The 27,751-nt window shown below is 44.8% G+C and overlaps 1 protein-coding gene across 6 annotated transcripts in view; it reads right to left on the reverse strand.

Moving 5' to 3' along the window:
- DOCK5 (dedicator of cytokinesis 5) overlaps positions 1-24,963 on the reverse strand; it is a 219,064-nt gene extending 194,101 nt beyond the window's left edge. For 2 of the 6 annotated variants that reach the window (XM_078347202.1, XM_078347201.1), the window contains exon 1: positions 24,824-24,963. Coding sequence is in view for 4 of the 6 variants with exons in the window: in XM_035269991.3 (XP_035125882.1) it covers positions 24,118-24,169 (52 nt within the window). In the remaining 2 variants the exon portion in view is untranslated. Of the gene's footprint in view, positions 1-24,117; positions 24,412-24,589 lie in introns of those variants that run through there. The other 4 variants (XM_008979098.6, XM_078347200.1, XM_035269991.3 and 1 more) reach the window with 2 other exon arrangements.
- Between the last annotated feature and the right edge of the window lie 2,788 nt (positions 24,964-27,751).

Consider the following 27,751-nt stretch of genomic DNA (forward strand, 5'->3'; position numbering starts at 1 on the left):
TCACTGTGCTTTATCAATGTTTTCAAAGCCTTGATCATTCACATCATGCTATACATACTTTGCATTTATTATCTGTTTCTTCCCACTTAGGATGAACACATCAAGAGGTTACAGAGGGCCAGGTGCAGTGCCTCATGCCTGTAATCTCAGCCCTTTGGGAGGCCAAGGCAGGAGGATCACATGAGGCCAAGAGTTCAAGACTTGCCTGGGCAAAATAGTGAAGCCCCATCTCTACCCTATGTAATTAGCTGGGCATGGTGGCACGCACCTGTAGTCCCAGCAGCTCAAGAGGCTGAGGCAGGAGGATCACTTGAGCCCAGGAGTTCAAGGCTGCAGTGAGCTATGATGGAACCACTGCACCCTAGTCTAGATGACAGAGTGAGACTGAGACCCTGTCTCTAACAAAAAAGAACTATGGAGTCTTCTGAGGAAAACACATGAGTCTCCCACGTTGCCTGCACCTTCTGCATGAAATGCTGGCAGGGCAGGCTTGCCTGTTGTTGAGGGTAGAAGTGAGAGCCCACCTGACATTCTGGGTTCCTTCTAAGATCCAATGTCTCAGAAAAATGCAATTGTAGAGATACAAAAAAACCTCAGACACTATCTCATGCAAAACTACTTCTTAAGCTGGGATCCTTGAGTCCCCAAAGATTTGTAAACTTGCTAAAGTTGTATGTGAAATGTCTTCGACACACATGCACCATTTTCTGTGGAAAGAATCCACAGCTTTCATTACAGTCTCAAAGGAGCTTTATCTCTTAAAAAGTTAAAATCCTCTTGGCAACATCCTTCATTATAGATGAAGAAGCAACTTCTGGAAGGGCAAACGGCTGGTTAGTGGCAGAGTTTGAAGCAGAATTCACATGTGCTGATTTCTAAGTGGTCTCTTGCCTCCACCCCATTTCCTCACAATATTTGCATATTGAAAGGAAGGATCCTTCCCTGGCACTGCCAGACTGGCATCCTGGACCACTGGCCTCCCAAAGTAACGACCTCATTGTGTGTCTGCCTAAGCCTCAGGCAAGAACCACCACACATGACTTTCCCCTTCCTAACAATTTAATTATTCACAAACTTGCGTGTGGTGAGAACATCAGACAGGGATGAAGGCGCAAATGTGCTCTGAGCCTCCTTCAAATGGCATTTCATACTAGAGCCATGCACCCCCGGCATCGTCACAGACCCTCCCCACCAGATGCCCTCCACAGATAAAGAACTCATTTTCCTTTCCCTGCTGCTAATGGCTCCCATTTTCTTGTGATTTTCTGTAATGGTAAATGCCAACAAAACATCACCCCACCACATTTTCCTACTGGCTATTCTTTCAGTAGCATGAATTCCAAACCAGCTCTGCTGGAATGAAAAGAATGAAAAAATAATAATCACAAGCCATTTGGAAGGAGTGCAGGGAGGGAAGGAAGGCAAAGAAACGAAGGTCAGGGGCATATTTTAACCTCAATCAGATGCATGTGATTTGTCCTCTACTCTTAAGAAATCTGCTGTACAGGCATACCTAAGAGATACTATGGGTTTGGTTCCAGACTGTGCAATAAAGCAAATATTGCAGTAAAGCTAATCACACAAATTTTTCGGTTCTCCAGTGCCTATAACACTTATGTCTACACTACAGTCAATTAAGCGTGTAATAGCATTATGTCTAAAAAGTTTACAGACCTTAATTTGAAAATATTTTATTGCTAAAAAAATGCATATGCTCAACTGAGCCTTCAAGGACTCCTAATTTTATGCTGGTGAAGGGTCTTGTTTTGATGTCAATAACAGCTCACGGATCACGGTGGCAACTGCTGAAGGTTGGGGCAGCTGTGGCAACTTCTTAAAAGAAGACAGCAATTAAGTTTGCCAGATTGACTGATACTTCCTTTCACAAAATATTCCTCTATAGCATGTGATGCTATTTGATAGCATTTCACCCACAGTATGACTTCTTTCAAATTTGGAATCAATCCTCTCACACTTTGCCACTGCTTTGTCAACTAAGTATATGGATTATTCTAAATCCTTGGTTGTCATTTCAACAGTGTCCACAGCACCTTCACCAAGATAGAGTCCATTGCAAGAAACCACTTTCTTTACTCATTGATAAGAAACAACTCTTATCTGCTCAAATTTTATCATGAGATTGCAGCGATTCAGTCACATCTTCAGGCTCCACTTCTAATTCTAGTTCTCTTGCCATTTCCACAACATCTTCAGTGATGTCCTTCACTGAAGCCTTGAAGCCCTCCCAGTCATCCATGAGAACTGGAATTAATTTCTTCTATCCTCTTACCAATATTGATTTTTTGACCTCCTCCCATGAATCGCCAATATTCTTAGTGGCATCTAGAATGAGCAATTCTTTCCAGAAGGTTTTTAATTTACCATACCTAGAACCATCAAAGTAACGACTATGGCAGCCACAGTTTCATGAAATGTATTCTTTTAAATAACCAGACTTGAAAGTCAAAATTATCCTTTGATCCATGGGCTGTAGTATTGATGTTGTATCGGCAGGCATGAAAACATTCATCTCCTTATACAACTCCATCAAAGCCCTTGGGTGACCTGGTGCATTGTCAATGAGCAGTAATATCTTGACAGGAATCTTCTTTTTCTCAGCTGTAGGTCTCAACAGTAGGTTTAAAATATTCAGTAAACCATGCAGATGGTCTGCAGATGTACTGTCATCCAGACTTTACTATTCTATTTATAGAGCATAGGCAGAGTAGATTTAGTATAATTCTTAAGGGCCCTTAGCTTTTCAGAATGGTGAATGACCACAGGTTTCAACTGAAAGTCACCAGCTGCATTAGCCCCTAACAGGAGGGTCAGCCTATTCTTTGATGCCCATTACTGACTTCTCTCTAGATATGAAAGTCCTAGAAAGCATCTTCTTACAATAGAAGGCTGTTTCATCTACACTTAAAACACACTGTTAGTGTAACCACTTTCATCAACATCTTCACTAGATCTTCTGGATAACGTGCTGCAGCTTTTACATCAGCACTTGCTGCCTCACCTTGCACTTCTATGCAATGGCAGTGGCATCTTTCCTTAAACTTCTTTCATCAAACTTCATGAACCATTGCTTTATTGATTGACCATGAATCTTACGGTCAATCAATAAAGTGATCTGCTCTAGGAGGAGATATGCCTGCATTCACAGAAAGCGCTGCTAAGTACCCTAAGTTGCCACATAAACTTTTTCAGTGACGCCATTGTATTGCAAGGAACAGAGACTCACTCAAGTTGCCTCAGAAAAGGGATGTTTTACACCTGGACTTGGAGAGCTGCTAAATACAGGGGCCACTATAGGGCTGCAGGGTTTCTCCACATCTGCTCCCCTCTCTCTATTAACCAGCCTTTTTAGCTTCCTTGTGGTTTCCATTCATAACGTTGGCTTTCACATGACTTTAGATTGACACTGACTCAACTCCCAGATGACATCCTTTTAGCTTTTGCACCTATGGCAAAATGTATTGGGATTCCTCCATTCAAACTTCCAAGAGAAGGAACCTGATTGAGCACTATTTCTTTGGGTCAAACCATATGTCATTGCCCAGGTTATGGAATGGCCTCTGGGTAGTGTGTCCACCCATGGACAATCAGTGATGGCCATAGGAATCTTAGATGGTATAAAACAAGGCTACCTAGGCCTTACCCGGGTCTTCTGTCCAGGCTTCTGTGGGCAGGCAGGTACTGTAACTATCTGTCATGTAGAAACTAGTCCAGGTTTGTCACAGAATGCTGGACAAACTTGTACTAGTTTGTGAGGGCCACATGTTAAATTTTCAAGAATTCTGTGAGCTATCTGTTAATCCACTGCTAGTCTGAAATTGGCCCCTGTGGGAGTATTTATACCACAGATATTGGCAAATGCTACAAATTCAGGTTTTTTTTCTCCCACTCTAGAGAGCTAGTTTACCAGCACACCATTGCAGCACGAATGCTTAAAGAGGAAGAAAAAAAAATCAAGGGAAACACGTCTTTCCACAATCTGACACAATCTATATCATTTTCCGCTTTTCTGCTTCACCCACTCTTTGCTTCAGCCAGAATGGACAACTTCCTCATTATCTACTTGGCAAAAGTACCTGTGTCAGAGCCAGGGCTCATGCTGTGTCAGGTCCTCAGCCTTCCTAAAGCCAATGTCCATCCCTATAAGGTGGACTTATTCCCGGAAGCTTCCCCAACTCTCTCAATTAGAATAACCTGAGCTTCTCTAAACTCCCATAACCCCAACTGGACTTTTTTGCAACTTTTTTTCATGTTCAGCCTTCCTTTCCCTGGAGTTATTTATGGCTTTATACATTGGGTCTTTTAATTCATTATAAACTTCCCACAGACAGAATTTGTGTCCACTTCTCTTAATTTTTAAGAGAAGTATCAGTTAAGTGTGTAACAGTATTATCTCTGAGTAGTCCAAGTGCTGAGCGTATACCTGATACTCAGATACCTGGTAAATAGGTAAAGAATGAACACAGAGCATGTATTTGCACGAGCCTCCAGTAACCCATCCACGTGTCTTTCCCCTTCCCACACCTGCAATTCTAGACCTGCAAACTCATGAGTTCCCAAACTGATTTGGGCCCAGAAAACTGAATCAGCAATAGCAGGATTTTCAAAAGTTGCTAAAGGCATGTATCTGATGTGCGCATGAGTTACTTTCAGTAGATTCAAATGCCTGTAAAAGAGTGGGGGAAATCAAGGGTTCAACCACAGAGATTAAACTTTGATCTGGCAACAGTGGGCTCATGTTTCAAATAACATTCAACTCCCTGTGTCTCAATCAGCTCAGGCTGCCATAACAAAATGCCACAGACTGTGTGGCTTAAGTAGCAGAAATGTGTTTTCTCAGAGGTTTGGAGACTGGAAGTCCAATATCAAGCTACCATCACAGTCAGTTTCTGGTGAGGACTCTCTTCCTGGCTTATAGATGGCCACCCTCTCATTGTATCTTCACATGGCACAGAAAGAGAAAGAGAGAGAGAGAACACATGAGAGAGCTCTCTTCTTATAAAAGAAGAGAAGAAACCAGGCACGGTGGCTCACATCTGTAATCCTAGCATTTTGGGAGGCTGAGGCAGGAGGATTGCTTGAGGCCAGGAGTTCAAGACCAACCTGGCCAACATAATGAGACCCTGCCTGTACTTTTATTAATTTTTTAATAAAAGAAATTTTAAAAAATTTTTTCATAAAAAGCTCTAATCCTCTCATGAGGGCCCCACCACAACCTCATCTAAACCTAATTATCTCCCAAAGGTCCCACCTCCAAATACCATCACACTGGAGGCTGAAGCTTCAATACAGGAATTTGCAAAGGATATAATTCAGTCCATAGCACCCTGTTAAAACCAGTCTCTTTTTAAATACTTCGGGAAAGATGACTGAGAGATTTGGGGAAATCTGAGAACCGCAAACCAGATGAAAAAGATCACAAGTTCAGGCTCAGGTGGAGAAAATTAGTTCTTCCTATTATGTATGACTTAGCCAGTCTGAAGAGTATATGAAAGCCACCAAGAAGTCAGCAGGAAAACTACTGGCTTACCATTGGCATGGGAAGAAAATCTGGCCATAAAGTAATGAGGTTCTTTGCACCAAAGCTTCAGCAGACAAAGCCTCCTGAGTAAGTCTTCAGCCAGAAAGTTCAATGGCATGTCAACTTTAGATCTTAGCAGTTTTTAGTCCGTCAGTGTGGCCTTACAGGCACTGTTTAATTCATTTGCAGAAATTTTCAACAACTGAAAATTCGTCACACTGAGAATCTAGGAGGTAAAAGAAAATATTATCTCTGCTTTGCAGATGCAAAAACTAAGCTAAAGAGAGTCAAACCACATGGTTGCCACTGTAACAGAGATTGAAATACAAACCTAACTTCCTAATCCTGGTATCAATACATCTCTATTAGTTTCACTCCATGTGCTATCCTCCAAAAACCTAAATGCCCCTAAAACAAGTGACTTCTATGAAGTCGATAATTCCTGAAGCTTCATCAAAGCACATGCTATTAAAAAAATTGGCAAAGAATTCTAAGAACTGAGGCAGACAAACATGCTATAAGTAATTATTTCTGCAGGAAAAACAAACCAACCCTCTAATCTTCCAAAAGTATAAAACACTGTCACTCAAGGCTGCTGATAAATGCAAGAAGATAAAGATATCTAAGACAAATCAACATATGTTTGATTTTAGATATTTCTATTTCCTCTATCTGTATTTTTTGATAGGAGCAATTTTAGGAAGACAGGACCACTGAGATGCTGTACTTTTCCTAATGTTTTACAACTGTTAGCTCATGTCTCCCCAACATGGAATTTTGTACTTTGGACCCTAAATGAAATTAAACCAAAAGTAAAGGGGGGGAAGTGAATAAAAGTAAAAATCTGTATGTCCATACGACCTCCCTGACAGACTCCAATCTGATCTTTAAAAATGAGTCTTTTGGGCACACAAGAGAGGCTCTCTCTTTTCGTGGTCTAAAATCTATCCCCATGCCACCACATTGTATCCGAATCAAATGCCACCAGAGGAGGGGGATACAGGGTTTGCTTTACAGAGTGAGTATTTGTTTTTGAAATAAGTCATGTTGTCAAAATCAGAGCTGAGCAAGTATACCCATTTCTCATTCAGGAAAGAAAATATAAGATAGATTCAAAATTTCCAAGGCTCTTGGCTTAAATCACAGCTCAAACATGAAAAGAATGCTTCTGTAGCCTCAAACCAGTTCTGAATTTGTGAGCTCACCAGAGGACCTCCCTGAAGCTATCAAACAATTTGAAAACAATCTTGAGCAGCAACTCTAATTCTGCCAAAGAGAAACTGGATGCTACCCTCTGCCAAGCCATGTAAGGATCTCCTGAAAAGTGATGCCAGGATATTCTATATGCAAGCAACTCTTTAATTCGAGAAGACATTAGTCTTTTTGGATCTGAGGCAGGCTTTCAGGCACATAAGATAGTCATTCAGGATTCTGTCCTCAATGGATGCCTGTCCTCGGATTCTACGATAATCTGGGTGGTAAGACAAGAAATAGCTGACCAAGAGCTACGGGTCACACGTCCATGAATTCATAACAATGGAGATGTATTTTGCAGCACTCTTATCAAGCCAAAGAAAAGGAAAGCAGCATTATGAAGCCCTGCCTCCTGCTTCTACATGTGTTTCTATAGACTCTATCTTACATATCTCCCAGTGTCCCCTGTGTGACATGGCTTCAGGTACCCAAGGTCTAAAAATATTAAATAAAACATTCCAAAAATAAACTGCTGGGGTATTGCAGTGATGTTCAGGTCACCCTTATCATGACCCCAAAGTGCAAGAGTGGTAATACTGGCACATTGTTTTGATTGTTCTTTTTTATTGTTAAGTTATTGTCGATAACCTCTTACTGTGCCTAATATAGAAATTCAGCCTTATCCTAGATATATTTGCATAGAAGAAGCATCGTACAATTCACACACACATTATCCGCAGTTGCAGGCATCCCTTTAGGATAAGGGGGTACTACTGTGTGATCCTCACCACCATCCAGCTCAGCGAGTCCCTGGAACATAGAAGGTGCTCAGTGAACACGGGCTTCCTCAGAGCAGTGATGTAAGTTAGCTGCAGTGAATGAGGATTCACACTCAAGGTGGCGTGACTCAGAACATTCATGTTAATTTGTTGTGTGTGCATTCATTCATTCATTCATTCCTCTTAGGATCCCAGGCTGTTCTAAGCCAGTGAGTAGGCATCACCCCAAAAGAACAGGATCAGAAAGCAACAGTATCAACACCCAGAGATCCCTGGGAATTCAAATATTTTCCAGAGGCAGGCACAGTGGCTCACATCTGCAATGCCAACACTTTGGGAGGCCAAGGTGGATGGATTGCTTGAGGCCAGGAGTTCAAGACCAGCCTGGCCAACATGGCAAAACCCCATCTCTTCTAAAAATACAAAAATTACCTGGGTCTGGTGGCACACACCTTTAATCCCAGCTACTAGCAAGGCTGAGGAATGAGAATCACTTGAACCTAGGAGGCAAGTGGTTGCAGTGAGCTGATATGGTACCACTGCACTCCCGCCTAAATGACAGAGTGAGAAATATATATATGTATTTCTCTCAAAAAGAAATACATATATATTTTTTTCCAGGAAGATGGAAGATTCTTGCACAATAAGACCATTTCTGGTCATGAGGCTCTAAATTAAAAATATACTCAAATCTATTCTGAACTTTGAGGACAGGTTCTGAGCCAACCAATATTAACTACTTGGTAATCAGCCCTGCTCTGCAAACAAAGCCACCTGATTGCTAGCAAGGGTACTGTAAGGGAGGCTGCCACTGAGCAAACTTTCAGATAGTGATCAGGTACTGCCCGCTGTACCAGGAAGTGTGCTAATCTTATTCCTACCTTCCTACTTGGCTTACAGCCTTCTATGACTTCACAAGGCAAAGAGTAATAAAAGTTAGGAGACCTGCACTTCAAAAATCCCAGCCACAAGCAGCTACTCTCCAAAACTTCACTCTGCAGCCAATGGCTCTTGCATCTGCTTCACGATTCCGATTTCAAGCATGGTTTGGCTGCCTGGCTCCACAGCCTGCAGGAGTGAAATCAGTACCCAGTGTTCTCATGTCAGCTTAACCCCTTGCTCTGAACAAGTCAACATCTGTATCCCAATCTCCTTCGGTAACACACACACACACACACATATATAAGTGTGTGTGTGTGCGTGTATATATATGTATGTGTGTGTGTGTGTGTGTGTATATATTCTTTTTTTTTTTTTGAGACAGTCTCTCTTTGTCACCCAGAATGGAGTGCAGTGACATGATCTTGGCTCACTGCAACCTCCACCTCCCAGGTTCAAGCAATTCTCCTGCCTCAGCCTCCCAAGTAGGTAGGACTACAGGCGCATGCCACCATGCCTGGCTAATTTTTTTGTATTTTTAGTAGAGACAGGGTTTCACCATGTTGACCAGGATGGTCTCGATCTCTTGAGCTCGTGATCCACCCGCCTCGGCCTCCCAAAGTGCTGGGATTACAGGCGTGAGCCACCAAGCCTGGCTTCAGATATATTTTTTAAAAAGCATGTAATATTAGTGATACTGTTGGACTATACATATAATTATATTTAAATGTTCGCATTACTGAAATACTTTGTTTTATGTAATGCTAGACCAAGGGTTTTATATACCATGGGACTAAGAATTACCTTATCAAACTAACACAATTACATCATACTTTATTATCTTCGAACAGAGAGAGTAAACGAAGCCAGAGGCTAATGGTTTATTCACCATGAAATAGCCATTTAGATACTTAAACAACCAACAAATTTACACTACAATTAATAAGTGTAATTCTACAAGCTTTAAAAATGAGGATTATAAAGAGATGAGACCAGCAGAGAAATATTTTATATTGCCCTTTACTGACGGAACATCTTGGATTTGGTTTTTGATGATTAACAAAGAGATGGTTATAAGGAATTAACTGAATGGCAGAAAGCAAAATATATTAAATTATAGATGGTCTATTTTAAGGTCCTGAAGATGTGCTCTTACGTTTTCTCCTAAGAGCTTTCACTGGGCCGGGCGTGGTGGCTCACGCCTGTAATCCCAGCACTTTGGGAGGCCGAGGCGGGTGGATCACGAGCTCAAGAGATCGAGACCATCCTGGTCAACATGGTGAAACCTCATCTCTACTAAAAAAATACAAAAAATTAGCTGGGCACGGTGGTGCGTGCCTGTAATCCCAGCTACTCAGGAGGCTGAGGCAGGAGAATTGCCTGAACCCAGGAGGCGGAGGTTTCGGTGAGCCAAGATCATGTCACTGCACTCCATTCTGGGTGACAAAGAGAGACTCTGTCTCAAAAAAAAAAAAAAGAGATCGCACCATTGCACTCCAGCCTGGGTAACAAGAGTGAAACTCCATCTCAAAAAAAAAAAAAAAAAAAAAAGAGCTTTCGCTGTGTTATCTTTCATACAGCTAGAATCAATGGTTTACGTGGTATTAAGCGGGGTCCTGACACATTTTGTTCAGTATTCATAACAACTCAGTACCATTTTTTGAAAAGATTAGCCTTCAACCACTACATGCCACTATCACCTTTGTCAACACTTTGTCCATCACTGAGCCAGATTCTTTTTAATGGCTGTATAGTTTTCCATTGTATGCATGTGCTATAAATTACTAAATCCATCCCCAATTAGTCAACACTTACAAGTGTCCATGTTTTTGGCATAAATAATGCTGTAATGAATAACCTTGTCCATGTATAATTCCCCATATGTGGAGTATATTTGTAGGATAAACTCCAATAAATGGAATTGCTAAGTCAAAGGGTATGTACATTTTTAATTTAAATCAATACATGATAGAGGTTATCCCAATTTTAATCGGAATTGTCAAGCCACAATGAACTCCTAAGTGTTATGGTAAGATACAGCACATTATCATTGCAGTTACACCAAAGTTCCCAGCATTTTTAGTCCTTAGGATTCTTTTATAAAAGACTTCAAATGTGTAACGATGCTTCCCGTATCCACTGACCGAAAGTATATATTACCATTGCAAATTCATAATCTAAAACAAATCATGGCATCACAATAGGATAGATAGGCCTTCTCTGCTTATGGTAAACAACAAGGGCAGCTTGCTATTTCTGCTCTGAAAGAAGCTCAAAGCCCAGCACTAGCACCTCTGTTCCATGTAGGTAGATATTGCCCCATTTCAAGAGTTTGCTTCCGATGGAGAATGACAGTGGTAGTCTCTCCATGAGAAGAGGCTGCATCTACTCCTTTATGGTAAAGCTGTCTGCCCCCAGCAAACAGAACAGAGCAGAAGTCGGCTGGGCATGGTGGCTCACCACCTGTGATCCCAACACTTTGGGAGGCTGAGGCGGGAAGATCATGTGAGGTCAGCAGTTTGAGACTGGCTTGGCCAATATGGTGAAACTCCATCTCTAATAAAATACAAAAATCAGCTGCGTGTGGTGGCAAACGCCTGTAATCCCAGCTACTTGGGAGCTTGCCTGATCCTCAGGAGAATCGCTTGAACATGGGAGGTGGAGGTTGCAGTGAGCGGAGATGGTGCCACTGCACTCCAGCCTGGGTGACAGAGCGAGATTCCAACTCAAAAAAAAAAAAAAGAGAGAATAGAGCAGAAATGGAAGCTGAAGGAGAAGGCGCTTACTCAAACTTTTCCTAAGTCTTCAGAACATGGCCTCACAATTTTCTTTGAAATACAGGTCTGAAAAAGTAGAAATGTTCTCTCACTTCCAGGTTACTATTATAATCCTTTATTAGAAATACATGCCCCTTTCTTCACCCCTGATGATGTTCATTCTCAAATATGCCTGTGATGTAGTGACAATGCCACATTACTTATTAATTCTGCAACTGATATCATGTCCATACCACAGTGCTAAGGTCTGAAACCACATGAGAAGTTAGCGGCCAAACCGTGGAACCCATAGTGTCACTTCCACTTTGCAGGCTCAAACGTCCCCAAACATACTTCCTTCTCAGAACTCTTAAAAAGGGGAAGATATTTAACAGCTGAACCTTCCTTATAATAAAACTTCCACCTGGAAAAAAACCCAGGGGGACACAGGCATCTTCCCCTTTGGATGGAGAGGGAAGAGTTTACTCTTGGAACGTTTAAGGAGATCTGATTAACAAACTGCTCTCTCCGGAGTTGTAAATAAAGAGAAAGAGAGCAGCTAGAAAACAACAAGTGGAAACAAAAATTTGCTACTAGCTGTGTGACTTTCAGATAAGTCATCTGATACCTATGAGGCTTTTTTTCTTCTGATAAAACAAGGGTGTTAGCCAAGAGGTGATGCTTACAAACTCCAGCTCTTAGTAGCTTCTGATTCTACATACAAGAGGTCAAAACTGTTAGATTTTTGACAATTGAGTCTTATTTATGACTTAGTTTTTTTTTTTTGTTTTTTGGGTTTTTTTTGAGATGGAGTGATTTTCGTGCCTCAGCCTCCTGCATAGCTGGGATTATGAGCACACACTACCACGCCTAGCTAATTTTTGTATTTTTAGTCAAGATGGTGTTTCACCACGCTGGCCAGGCTGGTCTCAAACTCCTGACCTCAGGTAATCTACCCAGCTCAGCCTCCCAAAGTGCTGGGATCACAGGTGTGAGCTGCCATGTCCAGCCATGAGTTAAGTCTTAAAACTGGTCTCTGGCAGGGAAGATTGGGTCATGAGAGCCGCATTGTTCCAGGCTCACAGAAAGAACAAATCAAATACGATGCAACTTGTTACAGGTATACAGCTAACAAACCCGTCAGGAGGGTGCATTCTAATGCACCCTGGCTGAGTCAGCAAGGAGTTATTTTCAAGAGGGAATTAGTCTCCACTGTGATTTCCTTCCCTCAAGCTGTTTTAAAAGACAAAGACACAGGCATGGTGAGGTTCATGCCCGTAATCCCAGCACTTTTGGAGGCCAACGTGGGCAGTTCACAAGGTCAGGAGACGGAGACCATCCTGGCCAATGTGGTGAAACTCTGTCTCTACTAAAAATACAAAAATTAGCTGGGCATTGTGGCGTGTACCTGTAGTCCCAGCTACTTCAGAGGGTGAGTCAGGAGAATCGCTTGAACCCAGGAGGGGAAAGTTGCAGGGGGCCGAGATTGTGCCACTGCACTCCAGCCTGGCGACAGAACAAGACTCCATCTCAAAAAAAAAAAAAAAAACAAACACACACTCTCACCATCCTTAGAGAGAGGGCATCTTTGGTCCAACTGTCATCTGCGGTGGACAGCAACAGGGTTTAATCAGCTTTGGAAATGTGAGAGCAAACGGCACATTTGGAAAAAGGTGGATAATGGTCGTGAACCCATTCGAACAACAGTGGCTTTGCAACGGCACAGAGCATTGTGACAGACAAAGCCCACTTCTGTCTCCTGCTTAGGAAGTGGCTGCCAGCATTCAGACAATCGTTTGAGTGAGCCCGGGCTCTGAGAGGACATGGCCCAAACATTACTTGGAAAAATACAATTAGCATGCTCATCCACATCTCTGCCTCAAAATAATTTCTCAAAATATAGTTTTTTAAAGCCTGACAATAAAAACCCCATTATTCCTGAGATGTATAAATCAGTCAAAGGATTCCCAAAGGACTTATCATGTCCTTTAATGTCCACACAGAGAATAGGCATATTCCTGGTGATTCTACCTATTTGAGGAAGGAAAAAACGATTTTTCCTTCTACTGATTTTTTTTTTTAAATAATAGACATGGTCTCAGTATATTGCCCAGGATGGTCTCAAACTCCTGAGCTCAAGCAATCCTCCAGCCTCAGCCTCCTAAAGTGCTGGGATTACAGGTATGAACCACCTCACCCAGCTGAAATATTTAGTGAAGAACAAACTATGTATTCCTGGACCACAGACACATGGTTCAGTTCTGCTACAACTCATTCCCAAGAACTAGATCATTCGTTTTTTTCATTCTTTTGAAAGTACTAAAATCTTTTATATGCATTGAATTATAATTATAATGTCACTGCACTGAATACTGCTGGAAATAAGCTAGAAGTTAGAAAAACTGCTTTACAGTAAAATTAAGTACAATGATATTTGATTCCTTATACTCAAACCCCACTGATTTTTCTCTTGAAACTTAGATGAGGAGAAAATACAAATTAATTTATATTTTCAGCTAACATGATGGCTATATGGCAGCCATGGCCACAAGAAAAATGTAGCCAGACTGATGTTTGAGTAACCATGGCTTCCAAGCCCCTCGCCAGTACTCTAAACTACTTTTTCTTCTTCTCCAAATTACTTGTGATCACTCAGATTTTCTTCTTTTATTATTGAGTGTACAGTACATAGGTGTTTTTGTAAGGAATCTCAACTCCTCGTATTGGAAAGGGGAAATAACAGATGAATCTAAACATTTTGTTTCTTCCATGAGACTGTACCTTCCTTCCTCTCCAATTCACGTGCTCAGCACAAGCACCAATCCAATGACTCAGAAACTCCCAAACCACGTGACCACCATGCAGAAGCATTTTCTTTCCAGGTACCCAAGTCTGCAATGCCCCTTCCTCCATGAAGCCTCCATAAGTAATAATCAAAAAATAAAAAAGCAAATCCCATCTCGTCCATCAGATACTGCAACATTGAGGATTCTAAGTCCTCTCCCACCCCCCACGACTCATGTTATCTTTTGCACATGTAGCTTATTAAATCTACTTTCTTCATTACTTGAATGTCCTTTTCTGTATGCCTTTGATGTTTCTCTCATAGGAAGCACACATACAGCGGTATTTTCCAAAGTGTGGGCAAAATCCTGCTGATGGCAAGCAAGATAAACTTAAATAGATGACGGGTCAGCATTCATGTGTTCATACGGTATATATTTACTGAGCACTCACTATGATCCAGGGGCTGGGCACACTGATGAAAGAGAGTTTGTGTGGCCAGGCGAGGCGGCTCACGCCTGTAATCCCAGCACTCTGGAAGGCTGAGGCGGTGGGCGGATCACAAGGTCAGGGGTTCCAGACCAATATGGCAAAACCTCGTCTCTAATTTAAAAAATACAAAAACTAGCCGGGCATGGTGGCACGTACCTGTAATCCCATCTACTTGGGAGGCTGAGGCAGGAGAATCACTTGAACCCAGGAGGCAGAAATTGCAGTAAGCTGAGATTGTGCCACTGCACTCCAGCCTGGCCAATAGAGGGAGACTCTGTCTCAAAAAAACAAAACAAAAAAAATCCCAAACAAATAAGAGTTTGTGTCCTCATAACTTTACATTCTAGTATGGGAGACACACAGTAAACACTAATGAATAAATAAAGGAAAAGGGCTAGACATTCTGAGGTGTCGACAAGGAGGCGGGATCATACAGCTAGGGTACTTCTCAGAGAAGCCTCTCTCTAAGCAGGATATATCTGGAGGAAGACCTAAATACAACCAAAGAACTGGATATCTAAAGCTCTAGGGAAACACATTCCACAAGAGGGAGGAGCAAGTGCCAAGGTCCTGAGTCAAAGTGAGCTTGGCAAGTTCAAAAACCAGAAATGAAGCTGGTGTGGCTGGAAGTTAGGGAGGGAAAGAGGTAGGCAGCATGTCTGATCCCACAGGGCCTAGAGGGTATGACCAGGAACTTTGGTGCCATCCCAACTGCAAGGGGAAAGCAGGGGTGTGTCAATGTCAGGTTCTTGCCTTTAGAAAGTTCCTCTTGTCTGGGCTTGGTGGTTCATGACTGGAATTCCAGCACTTTGTGAGGTTAAGGAGGGAGAATCATTTGAGGCCAGGAGTTCAAGACCAGACTGGACAACAAAGCAAGACCCTCATCTAAAAAAAAAAAAGGTGGTAAGGACTCTAGTTAGAAGACCATTGCAGCTGGGTGTGGTGGCTCATGCCTGTGATACCAGCACTTTGGGAGGCCAAGGCAGGTGGCTCACTTGAGGTCAGGAGTTCAAGACCAGCCTGGCCAACATGGTGAAACCCCGTATCTACTAAAAATGCAAAAATTAGCCGGGTGGAGTGATGTATACCTTTAGTCCCAGCTACTTGGGAGGTTGAGGCAGGAGAATCACTTGAATCCAGGAGGCGGAGGTTGCAGTGAGCCAAGATTGCACCCCTATACTTCAACCTGGACGACAGAGCAAGACTCTGTCTCCAAAAAAAAAAATCACTGCAGTAGTCCTGTGGAAGCTAATGCAAGCTTGCATTGAAATGGAAACACAAGAGTGGTCATCTCAGGACATATTTTGGAGGAAGGACAGAATGAACTTGATGACAGATGGAATGTGGGGTGATTCCTAGTGTTCTGCATAGGCCATTGGGCAGAGAGCAAAGAACGGGGGAAGTGCATGTCTTGGGTTAGAGAGCATCCAAACTTCCATTCTGGAAGCAGGGACTGCCTGTTAAGAAAGCCAGTGGGGCTCCCGAATGTTCACTGCAGTGCTGTTTATGAAAGCAAAGACCTGGAACCAACCCAAATGCCCATCAATGATAGACTGGACAAAAAAAAAATGTGGCACATATACACCGTAGAATACTATGCAGCCATAAAGAAAGATGAGTTTGTGTCCTTTGTAGAGACATGGATGAACTTAGGAACCATCAATCTCAGCAAACTGACACAAGAACAGAAAACCAAACACTGCATGCTTTCATTCATAGGTGGGTGATGAAAAATGAGAACAACTGGGAAGGCACAGGGAAGGGAACAATACTCACAGTGCTAGGTGGGGGGGTGGAGGGGAAGGGACTGGGGGACAGCCGTGGGCGGGGAGAATGGGAAGGGATAACACCGAGAGAAATGCCTGATGTAGGCAATGGAGGGTCGGGGGGATGGAGACAGCAAACCACCATGGCATGTATGTACCTATGCAACAATCCTGCAGGATGTAGGACGTGCACACGTACCCCAGAGCCCAAATACAATAAAATAAAGAAAGAAAAGAAAAGCAAGCCACTGGAAGAGGCCCAGTGCACAGCTGGATGTGATTCTGAAGCACAGGGAAGGGGTCTGGGGTTAGAAATGCAGAAGGCTGCGGCAAATGGATGGAAATGAGGGCCAGGGCCGGGACGAGATCACCTGGTAGCAGGTAGATAAAGGAGACACAAAAGCAGCCAGGCTATGGTAAGACTTCAAGTTCTGGCAAAGCAGAGGGAAGGCAGGGAGGAGGGAGGGTGGTGATATGGGAGGAAAACCATGGAGAAACAGGATCAAAAGTCTGGCGAAGAAAATGTTTCCAAAAATAAAGTCAACTGCATCCAATCTGAGAACAAAGACACATTGGGAAAGGAAGTGATTCCATTTTCAATTTTCTCTCTTTTTTTTTTTTTTTTTTTTTTTGAGACAGAGTCTGGCTCTGTCACCCAGGCTGGAGTGCAGTGATGTGATCTTGGCTCACTGCAACCTCCACATCCTGGGCTCGAACAATTCTCCCACCTCAGCTTCCCTAGTAGCTGTGGTTACAGGCATGCATTGCCATGCCTGGCTAATTTTTCTTGTATTTTTAGTAGAAACAAGGTTTCACCATGTTGGCCAGGCTGGTCTTGAATTCCTGACCATAGGTGATCCACCCCACCTCAGCCTCTGAAAGTGCTGAGATTACAGGCATGAGCCACCACACCTGGCTTCAATTATCTTTTTATGGAAATACAGTAGGTCCTCATTGCTGACAGACTCCATATTTGCAAATTCACCTACTCATTAAAATGTATATGGAACCTCAAAACCAATACTCCTGCACAAGTTCCTCGCTGAGAGTGAGTGAAGTGACGCTCTGCCTTCTCATTTATTTATTTATTTATTTATTTATTATTATTGCATTTTAGGTTTTGGGGTACATGTGCAGAGCATGCAATACAGTGCATAGGTACACACATGGCAGTGTGTTTTGTTTGCTTTCTCCCCTTCACCCACATTTGGCATTTCTCCCCAGGCTATCCCTCCCCACCTCCCCCTCCCACTGGCCCGCCCCTTTTCCCCCCAATAGACCCCAGTGTTTAGTACTCCCCTCTCTGTGTCCATGTGTTCTCATCTTTCATCACCCGCCTATGAGTGAGAATATGCGGTGTTTCATTTTCTGTTCTTGTGTCAGTTTGCTGAGAATGTCTCATTTCTTTAATGTCTGACTTCACTATAGGCAGGTGGATTTTTATAGCCGCCTCTGCATTCGATCTGTGGCCACACAGCACTTTGCAAAGCCTCTGGAAAACTCCACAAGACGGTAATGAGAGAATGAGAATGTAAACAGGCCAATAATGTCTTAGTATTATTGCAAAAAGAAAGTTTTCATTTTATGGACCCCCTGCCTCGAACGTGTCTCCAAGACCCCACATGTCCCTGGAACATACTAAATTAAAGGGTTCTGAACAGTACCTCACAAGGAAATTTCTCAATGAATATTAATGATCTTTTCCTTGTGTTCTTAGCCTCAATGTTGTTGAAACGCGAACACATTAAGGCCAGGCCTTCTTCAGGTCCTTATAATTGTATAATATCCGGCACAGTGTTATGTGTAAAGAGAGGGTCAACAAGCATCACCGTGTTGCCCAGATGGTGCTGTAACTAATTAGCTATGTGATCCTCAGCCAAGGATACTTAATCTGTCAAATCAAGATCCTGGGACTTAAATCAGAAAAAAAGTTACATCTCTATTTTCTGACATTCAGCACTTACTTTAATTGTGACTGTAAGCAATAAATCACAGTTACACTAGTAGTGCCCATGATACTGTCACCAATAAAAATCACAGAGCCTGGGTGCAGTGGCTCATGCCTGTAATCCCAGCACTTTGGGAGGCCGAGGCAGGCAGATCACAAGGTCAGGAGTTCAAGACCAGCCTGGCCAATATGGTGAAACCCCATCTCTACTAAAAATACAAAAAATTAGCTGGGCATGCTGGCGCGTGCCTGTAACCCCAGCTACTTGGGAGGCTGAGGCAGGAGAATAGCTTGAAGAGTGGAGGTGGAGGTTGCAGTGAGCCAAGATCACACCACTGCACTCAGGCCTGAGTGACAGTGTGAGACTCATCTCAAAAATAAAGTAAAACAAAATAAAATTCATAGGGATTTTTATATCATATTATGGTTACTGCAGATATCTTGAAAAATCATGTATGCTCATTACTAATTCAAAATTATGGTAGTTATTGATCTGTCACTAGATCTTGGTGCTTTATGCATTAATAAAGAAGTACATATATTGCAGTATCATGAACTTTGAAAAACATCTTCACCCCTATACTTGAGTACAGCCATTTTCATTTTTCATTCTTTTTTTACTTTATTTCTACAATGACTTAGGACTTTGTAGCATACTTCAGGCATTGACAAACATTCTGAGAAAGGGGTTAACTGGCTTACCCAAATTGCCAAGGATACTTGTGACCAGAAAGACAAGAGCCCTTGGTGTTAAGCAATTCACTTAACCTCTGCAGGCACCAAAGTTCCTCTCTTTAAAAGGAGAGGATGCTTACTCCCTAAAACTGCTCCCAGTTCTACCACTCCAGTTACAGTATATGGAATATGATGTCCACAGCGGAGAAGATGTCCATAGATGGGAAACCACATACCTGAGGGCATTAACAAAGAGCATGTGTCTGGGCCAGGCACAGTGGCTCACACCTATAATCCCAGCACTTCGGGAGGCCAAGGAGGGTGGATCATCTGAGATCAGGAGTTCCAGAGCAGCCTGGCCTACATGGTGAAACCCCATCTCTATTAAAAATACAAAAATTAGCTGGTCATGGTGGTGCGCACCTGTAATCCCAGCTACTCGGGAGGCTGAGGCAGGATAACCACTTGAATCCAGGAGGCGGAGGTGGCAGTGAGCTGAGACCACACCACTGCACTCCAGCCTGGGTGACAGAGTGAGACTCTTGTCTCAAAAAACAAACAAACAAAAACTACAAGGCTGCAGTCAGTATTAAACCAACGTTCAAAGTTCTACTCTGTGAAATTAGATACATTTAAACAACTAAAGAGCTTTAAACAAGTAAACAGTTGAAGAGCTAACAGTGAAAGCAACTATTAATATTTCCCAAAACTACCTTTTGTTACATCATTAAAATATATGTGATCACAAATCCCAACATGCAACAATGAGCTACTTTTTCAAAGAATCAGGCCAGGTGTGGTAGCTCAGGCCTGTCATCCCAGCACTTTGGAAGGCTGAGGCAAAAAGGCTGTGTGAGCTTAGGAGTTCCAGACCAGCCTGGGCAACATGGTGAAACTCTGTCTCTACAAAAAAAAATACGAAAATCAGCTCAGTGTGGTGGCACACACCTGTAGTCTCAGCTGCTCAGGGGGCTGAGGCTGGAGGATCACTTGAGCCCAGGAAGTTGAGGCTGCAGTGAGCCACGATTGTGCCAGTGCACTTTATCCTGGGTGACAGAGCAAGACACTGTCTCAGAAGAAAAGAAAAAAAAAAAAAAATCAGCCAGGCTCATGGCTCACCCCTGTAATCCCAGCAACTGGGAGGCTAAAGGCTGGAGGATGCCTTGAGGTCAGGAGTTCCAGACTAGCCTGGACAACATAGTGAGACCTCATCTTTAAAAATATTGTTTTAAAACTGAAACAAAAAAATCAAATCTTAAGCCAGGCATGGTGGTGCACACCTGCAGTTGCAGCAACTTGGAAGGCTGAGGTGGGAGTTTGCAGTCAGCTATGATCCTAGCACGCCCCAGTCTGGGCTATGGAGTGAGACCCTGTCTCAAAAAAGGAAAGAAAAGAAAAAAAAACTTTGCAAAGACTCCATAGTCAACCTAATCTGGAGCAGCTCTTTATATAAACGGCTTGTGTAAAAGCAAACTTAAAAATAAATGTTTTGATAATTAGAAGACTATCCTGGATATTTATCACTAAAGTTTGCTTTAAAGTGTTTAATACCTTCATATGCTCAAGAAGAAAGAGAGAGAGAATGAGAGAGAGAGAGAGAACAAAGAAAAAAGATGGGGGGGGGGGGAGCACATTTTTCATGTCTCCAGGAAAGAACACTTACCACTGAGCACTTCATGCTAGAGGACCATAAATTTAAAGAATCAAATGGATGGGTCACCTCACTTGATGACACACAGAGACCACTGAGGCCACTTAATGCTAAACCCTGAGCCAACAGTGCTGTTGAAAAACTAAGAAAGCCCAGACAGGCTGCATTTCAGTCCCTGTAGAAACGTCTAGGATATATCAGGAACAGCCAATAGTGGCACCAAGATAAAATATGACAGGAGTGACTTCCAGCTTCAGCAGGCACCATTCAAACTGAGTCCAACACTCTATTCTCACACAGAGTAGCTTTGCAGAGGCACACTCCTCTTAGAGCACAACAGGCAAAGTCATAGCAAGCTCTGAGTCATCCAAATGCTTCCAAATGACTGGCCTATGGTTCCTTCACTCAGAAACCAAACCTGACCAGCAGACACTCAGAAAAGTCCAACAAGCCAATTTTCCCAATTATATTTAAGCAAGTCTGCTCCACGCTTCCTTCTTTTCTCAGCAGAATATCTCATTCTCTTACTTGCAGAGATAAAGACAGAGTGGACACTCTCGCTTCCTCCATCTAACCAAACAAAACAAAACTCATACTGGGGTGACTGAGATGTCATGCCTAACAGGAAAAAAGAAATGAAAAGAAGAGCATTCGGCTGGGCATGGTGGCTCACACCTGTAATCCCAGCACTTTGGGAGGCCAAGGCGCACAGATCACGAGGGCAGGAGGTTAAGAGCATCCTGGCTAACACGGTGAAACTCTCGTCTCTACTAAAAATACAAAAATTAGCCGGGCATGGTGGCATGCCTGTAGTCCCAGCTACTCGGGAGGCTGTAGCGGGAGAATCACTTGAACCCAGGAGGTGGTTGTTGTAGTGAGCCAAGATCCTGAGACTGCACTCCAGCCTGAGTGACAGAGTGAGACTGTCTCAAAAACAAACAAACGAACAAAAAGAAACAACGGCTTTCAATCAGCAGAGAAGCTAAGTCAGTGTGATTTAGATCGGCACCCCAGCCTCAAGGACAAGCAGATTGAATGCACCAACTTATACCGGGTACACCTCTTGAGTGCTAGGGATAAAAACCATAATGGTCTGATTCACCGAACCCAAGGATGGCACAGTCCAGGAGCCTGAAGGTTTGGGACATTCTGACAAATAGCAAATCTGAAGGAGGGAGTAGGAATGGATTTGCACCCTCAAGGAAAGGTAAGTTGTCCCAGGCAGGGTTGGGAGGGCACTCCTGGCAGGGCCAAGCACAATGGGAGCAAAGTCCCGAAGGAGGGACTCCACAGGGTACATTGCCCAACAGTGGGAAGGGCAGCGAAAGAAGCCTTGAGAGAGAATGCTGATGAAGACAGGTTGAACCAGATTAGAGGAACCTTGGAAGTTACGCTCAGACTTTATCCTGCTGACCATGAGAGGCTTCCAAGCAGGGAGGTGACATAAATGTAAGCAAGGAGGTGACATAAACAACAGTGAGTTTTAGGAATAAGCAACAGAGATTTCTCTCTTCAGTTAATTTATCCTAACTATGGGTCCTTTTGTCAAACCCTGAGCAACCAGAATCTATGCCTGGTGAAATAAGTGTTCCGCATTATATCCTGGGACAATTTGCCTAACACCTAGGCCCTAGCAATGCAATCCAAATATTTTACCTCCCCCCACACACACACTGTATATACACACACATTTCCATATATATGTGTGTGTATAAAAAATATATGTATATACATTTTATATACATATAAAAATATATGTTATATATGGTGGTACATGTATATAATATATAATTATGCATATATGTATATTATAGATACATACATTATGTAATTATATATACATAAAATTATATATTTCTGTGATAGGGTCTCATAATATCACCCAGGCTGGAGTGCAGTGTCGTGACGGTGGCTCACTGCAACCTCAACCTCCCAGGCTCAAGCGATCCTCCCACTTCAGCCTCCTCAGTAGCTAGAACCACAGGCACAGATAACCACACCCAGCTACATTTTTTTCATATTTATTGTAAAGATGGGAGTTTTGCTATGTTGCCTTGCTGGTCTCGAACTCTTGGGCTCAAGGAATCCTCCTGCCTCTCCCACTCAAATTGTTGGGATTACAGACATGAGTCACTGCACCTGGCCCAAATGTTCTTCTTGACTGATAAGTGATGCAGTAAACTGACTCCAGAACATAAAAACAAAAAATTTAAAACGTATTATACTTGCTCCTAGGTCTATGGCAAGAAAAACCACGTTTTTGAAACATGTTTACACCAATTAGCTCAACTCAATAGTTTTGGAAAGAACTTTTAATCCTGTTAAAATTAGAGTTGATAACATTTCTGCAGCTCTTAGGCACTGTTAAATATGCTTTCACCTAGGGGCCAGGTGAGTTGGCTCACGCCTGTAGTTCCAGCACTTTGGGAGGCCAGGGCGGGCAGATCATCTGAGGTCAGGAGTTTTGAGACTAGCCTGATCAACATGGCAAAACCTGTTTCTACTAAAAATACAAAAATTACCCAGGTGTGGTGATGCAAGCCCGTAATCCCAGCTACTCGGGAGGCTGAGACAGGAGAATTGCTTGAACGCAGAGGCGGAGGTTGCAGTAAGCCGAGATTGCGCCACTGCTCTTCAGTCTGGGCGACAGAGCCAGACTCAAAACCAAACCAACCAAAAAAAAAAAAAAAAAATAGAAAAGGAAAAAAAGAAAAGAACCCTGAGGCTGAAGCAACATCTCTACCCATTTCTGAGGTGCAACTATGGGAGAGACTAAGATTCTAAAAGTAACCTAAGAGCAAAGAAGAAAATGTTTTTTGAATTCAGGGAAAACAAAGAATAATAATAAATATGTAAAGGATCACAACCTAAAAAATATATAGCAAATATGAGGCTGTTAAAAAACAAAACAAAGCAAAACCAAAAAACCGCGACTCCTGGCTACAGAGTTGAAAAGCCCCTAGACACGTTACGTATCTCTTAATTGAGACTCCACTTCATTGGCCAGTGAAGTGAGGAAAAACAGGACCTCGGTAAGGGAATAAAGTCAAAGATTAAATTACAAACAGGCCAGATGAATGGACCTGAGAGGAAGTGATAAAATTCTCAACACACTCAGTCGTGTTTATGGTAGCGAATCACCCCAGTCTAACTACCATTGTAATCACCCGACTCGGGGCAGAAGTCTTCCCACCGGACCTCAACAACCTCACTTCTTGATAAGAAGCTAAAGGAGCCTGACTTTCCACCTGGGTCAAAACCCCCGCAAATCCATTGTTAGGGATCCAAAGCACCACCACCAGCAACCCCTGCGCACAAGCCAGGGGCTCTCCAGCACGGCTGTTTTGAATGCCAAGTGCCCAGCACGGGACCTGGCACCGTTTCCTTAATAAACTGTCCTTTTCTGGTCTCCAGGATGAAACTCAGGATCCGGAAGGCAGCCTTACACCCTCTCCAGACAGGCTCCGTTAAGGGATGAGTGCGCACAAACAGCCCCAGGGGCCAGCCGCCCCCTTCCCATGCCACAACTTCCTGTCCCTTCCATCACCTCCACACCGCGACTCTAGTTTCCATCCAATTCACAACTGTCATCAAGATCCCAGTCCCTGGAGGAAAGAGGGGAGGGCGGCTTTCCACCCCCAACTCCTCACTTACGGGCGTCTGAGAAGAACCTACGAAAAGGGAGGCCAGAAAGCACTGGGACCATGAGCGCCACTCCCTGTGCCGACCCGGGCTGGCCACCTACTCCAGGGTGAAACTCGCGCTGGGCGAACGGGGGCAAGCCACAGGGCTGCGGCCCCAAATGAGCAGCAGGCGCGCCCCCCTCGCGTTGACGTTTCTCCGGTGTGAAGTGCCTGAGCTTGGGATGCAGGCGCGGGATTACGGTCCCGAAGCTCAGCGGCACTTGGAACTACTCGGAGTCCCCACACCCTGGGCGACTTTCCCAGCAGCGCTCCCGGGAAAGGGCTCCGACCGACCCTGGCTCCCAGAGCTGCGCAGCGGGCAGGGCAGCGGGGTCGAGCCCCGGCCGGGGTCCTCCGCCGGGCTCTCCGCAAGCCTGGCAGGGCCGCTGCCGGCGAACTTGGCCGGGTGGGCCGGGCCTGGACGAAGTGGGGCGCGCACTCACCAACCCCGTACTTCTGCCTCTTGGTCGGGATCCAGCGGGCCATGGCGGCGACCTCGCCCCGCGGCTGTGGAGCGGCGACTGAGGCGGCTACAGCTCCTCAGGCTCCGGCCGCCGCGGCGCTGCGCTCCTGCGTGCCCCGGGCGCTTCCGCCATGTTCCGCCAAACTTCGCTGGACTCCGCGGGCCGCCTCCCCGCCGCACCGCCCGCGCCCGTGCCCGCGCCGCCCGCGGTCACCTGCTGGGCCGGGCGGCCGCGCAGCCGTGCGCGCCCCTCCCGGCGCCGCCCCGGCCCCTCCCGCCGGCCGCGCCCTCCGTCCGCCTGGGCCGCCTCCGAGTCGCGGGCGCCCGGCCTCTCCCGCCTGCGCCGCTCTCTGCGCTCTGCCGGGCGGGGGCCGACGGCGGCTCCGCCTCGCGCGCTTCCCAGGAGCGGCTTCCCCGGCCGGCGGGGCTCTGGCGCTGGCGGCGTGTTGCCTTTCCTCCGCCCTCCCCACCCGGCTGATACCCGGAGACTGGGTCCCGGGGGTCCGGCTCCGGACAGAGGGCTGCTCTGGAGGCGCCGGGCACACCCAGGCAGGCCGGGCGGCGAGGAGTGCGGGCTGCGCTCCCACAGCGCGCGCCGGGCCCTTGGGGAGCGGAAAGGATCAGCGAGAGCCGCTTCTTGCCCCGGGGCACCGCCAGTGCCTGGCACTCAGCGGGCGCGCAATAAATATTTGTTGAATGAATGAGCAGTTGACCGCTGCCTTCATCCCCTCCGGAAGCCAGACTCGGAGTAGACTGGATCTCCCGAGACCACCGTTTAGAGCCTGGAAAGCAGAACGTTTATCAGCCAGAGAACGAGTGCGAGGGAGGCGTTCTCCTCAGAAGTATCGGGCCGTTTCCTAGGGGATCCTCTGCAGGGAAGTTGTTTAGAAAGCCCTAATTTGGAAGTCCTGTATCAACAAACTCCGGGGACCACCCCCTCAACCCCAAGCTGAGGAAATTTAGACCTCATGCCCAGGGGAAAGTTCACCCCGAGACCTCCCTCTCCCAACCAGCCAGCAGCCCAGAGAGCATCCCCGTCTGTTTTCCGTCACCGACTGCCTTTTCCTGAGGAAGATCCCAAGGCTGGGGCTGCGGATTTGAACTGTCTTGGGCTCCAGGTGGCGCCCTCTCTGGAGCTCCCCTCTATGAATTCACTGTTTCCTGGAGAATGAAAATCCAGGGTTTGTTCCACTACCTTGTTTAGAAGTAACATTGCAACTGGAGTCAATGACCAACTTAATTACATTCGTCATCGAAGAAGATGCCTCTAGAGAGAAATTATATCCTCCTTGCAGTCTGCGAAGGTTTTCAAGCGTTTTTGGAACATGCAAGAAAGGAAAACAAACGTAGTAAAGACAGGTAGTAAAAATATACAAAACAGTAAAGTTTCACTGCACAATTAGTGCATTTTAACTTTGGTGGTTTTTTTTAAAGTCCTAGTCACGGTGCGTAACTACTAGAGCTGGCTTTTCTTCTTCATCAACCAATAGGTATTTATTCACAATGATTAACGATAATTTAAGAAATTCCTGTGACACCCGGAAAGAATTCCACCATCTTCCCCAAAATAATTTCTCTTCCTCCATCAGTATATCATGATTCTAATTTCCCAGGTTAGGTCATTTCTTTTTCCTTCTTCCCGCAAATATTAGGTGCCTACGCATTAAGTGCCAGGCATTGCTCTAAGAATGGGGGTGCAACGGTGAGTACAGTAAAATATCTGCCTTCACAAAGATTCCAGTCTAGACGGGGAGAGAAGACAATAAGGAAACGTACAGCAAACGAGGGTAAGCCTTAGAGGAAAATCGGAAGCAGGGAGGATAGGACGTTCAAGGTGCTGCTGTTTAGATGGAGAGGGCTGGGAATGCAGGTCTGCTAAGCTGAGGTTGAGGTGTAGACCTGAAGGAAGTAAAGATTCCAGGGGAAAGGATTCTGGAAAAAAAGGAACAGCAAATGCAAAGGACACCAAGCGGGTTTGGCAGGTTCCCAAGTCAGGAAGGAATTCTGGGTGGTGATAGCTGAGTAACAGGTGAGAGGAAACTTGGTGTCAGAGGCAGGGGAGTGCCAGATAGAACAGAACCCTGGCAGGCATATGGACTTTGTATATCACCACTACAAGAGAGGTTCGGAGGGCTTGGAGCCAAGCTGGGACATGTTGAACTTGCCTGCTGTGGTGATTCCATTGTAACCGGGCAAAGGAAGTCCCCATGGATGGAGGTGGGTGGTTAGTTCAGTTATTCAGGCAAGACATGAAGGTAGTTGGGTCCAGGAGGATAGGGGTGGAGGGGAAAAAGAAGTTGGGTTCTTGACACAAGTGAAACTAGAACCTGGCCAGATGTGGTGGCTCACACCTGCAATCCCAGCATTTTGGGGAGGCTAAGGTGGGAGGATCGCTTAAGGTCAGGAGTTCAAAATCAGCCTGGGCAGCATAGTGAGACCCTCCTCTACTGTATATATATGTTGGGCTTGGTGGCTTTGCCTGTGGTCCTATCTACTCAGGAGACTGAGGTGGGAGAATTGCTTGAGCCCAAGAGGTCAAGGCTAGCAGTGAGCTATGACTGCATCACTGCACGAAAAAGAACCAACAGAAGGGCCACATGAACAGCAGGGGGATTCACCCCTGTGAGACTTCTAACGCTCTCAGTATGCTTCAGTCTCTTTTTTTGGAAAGTTTTCCCCTAGAAAGAGTTATACTTGCATTTTTTTAAGAGCCCTACCCCTATTGTACACACATCAGGGCCCACTCCCCTTGGTTTTTGCCCCTGAATGCGAGATACAACCTGGGTCAAGAATGACTCTTAAGCCACTAGGTGGCAGGTGCCTGTCATCCCAGCTGCTCGGGAAGCTGAGGCAAGAGGGCTGCTTGAGCCCAGGAGTTCCAGGCTGCAGTGAGCTATGCCGATCAGGTGTGTGCACTAATTTTCACATCAATATGGTGACATCCTGGGAGCAGGTGACCACCAGGTTGCCTCAGGAGGGGTGAACAGACCCAGGTCAAAATTGGAGTGGGTCAATTATTTGGAAAGCCCTAATTTAGAAGTCCTATATCCTGAAACTCCAGTTCTCCTCCTTAGCTGAAGAAATTTAGGCCTACACATCGAGGGGAAAATATCCACCCCAAAACCTCCCTATTTTAACCGGC

The sequence above is a fragment of the Callithrix jacchus genome, chromosome 13, assembly GCF_049354715.1.
Source record: "Callithrix jacchus isolate 240 chromosome 13, calJac240_pri, whole genome shotgun sequence".
Lineage (NCBI taxonomy): Eukaryota > Metazoa > Chordata > Mammalia > Primates > Cebidae > Callithrix > Callithrix jacchus.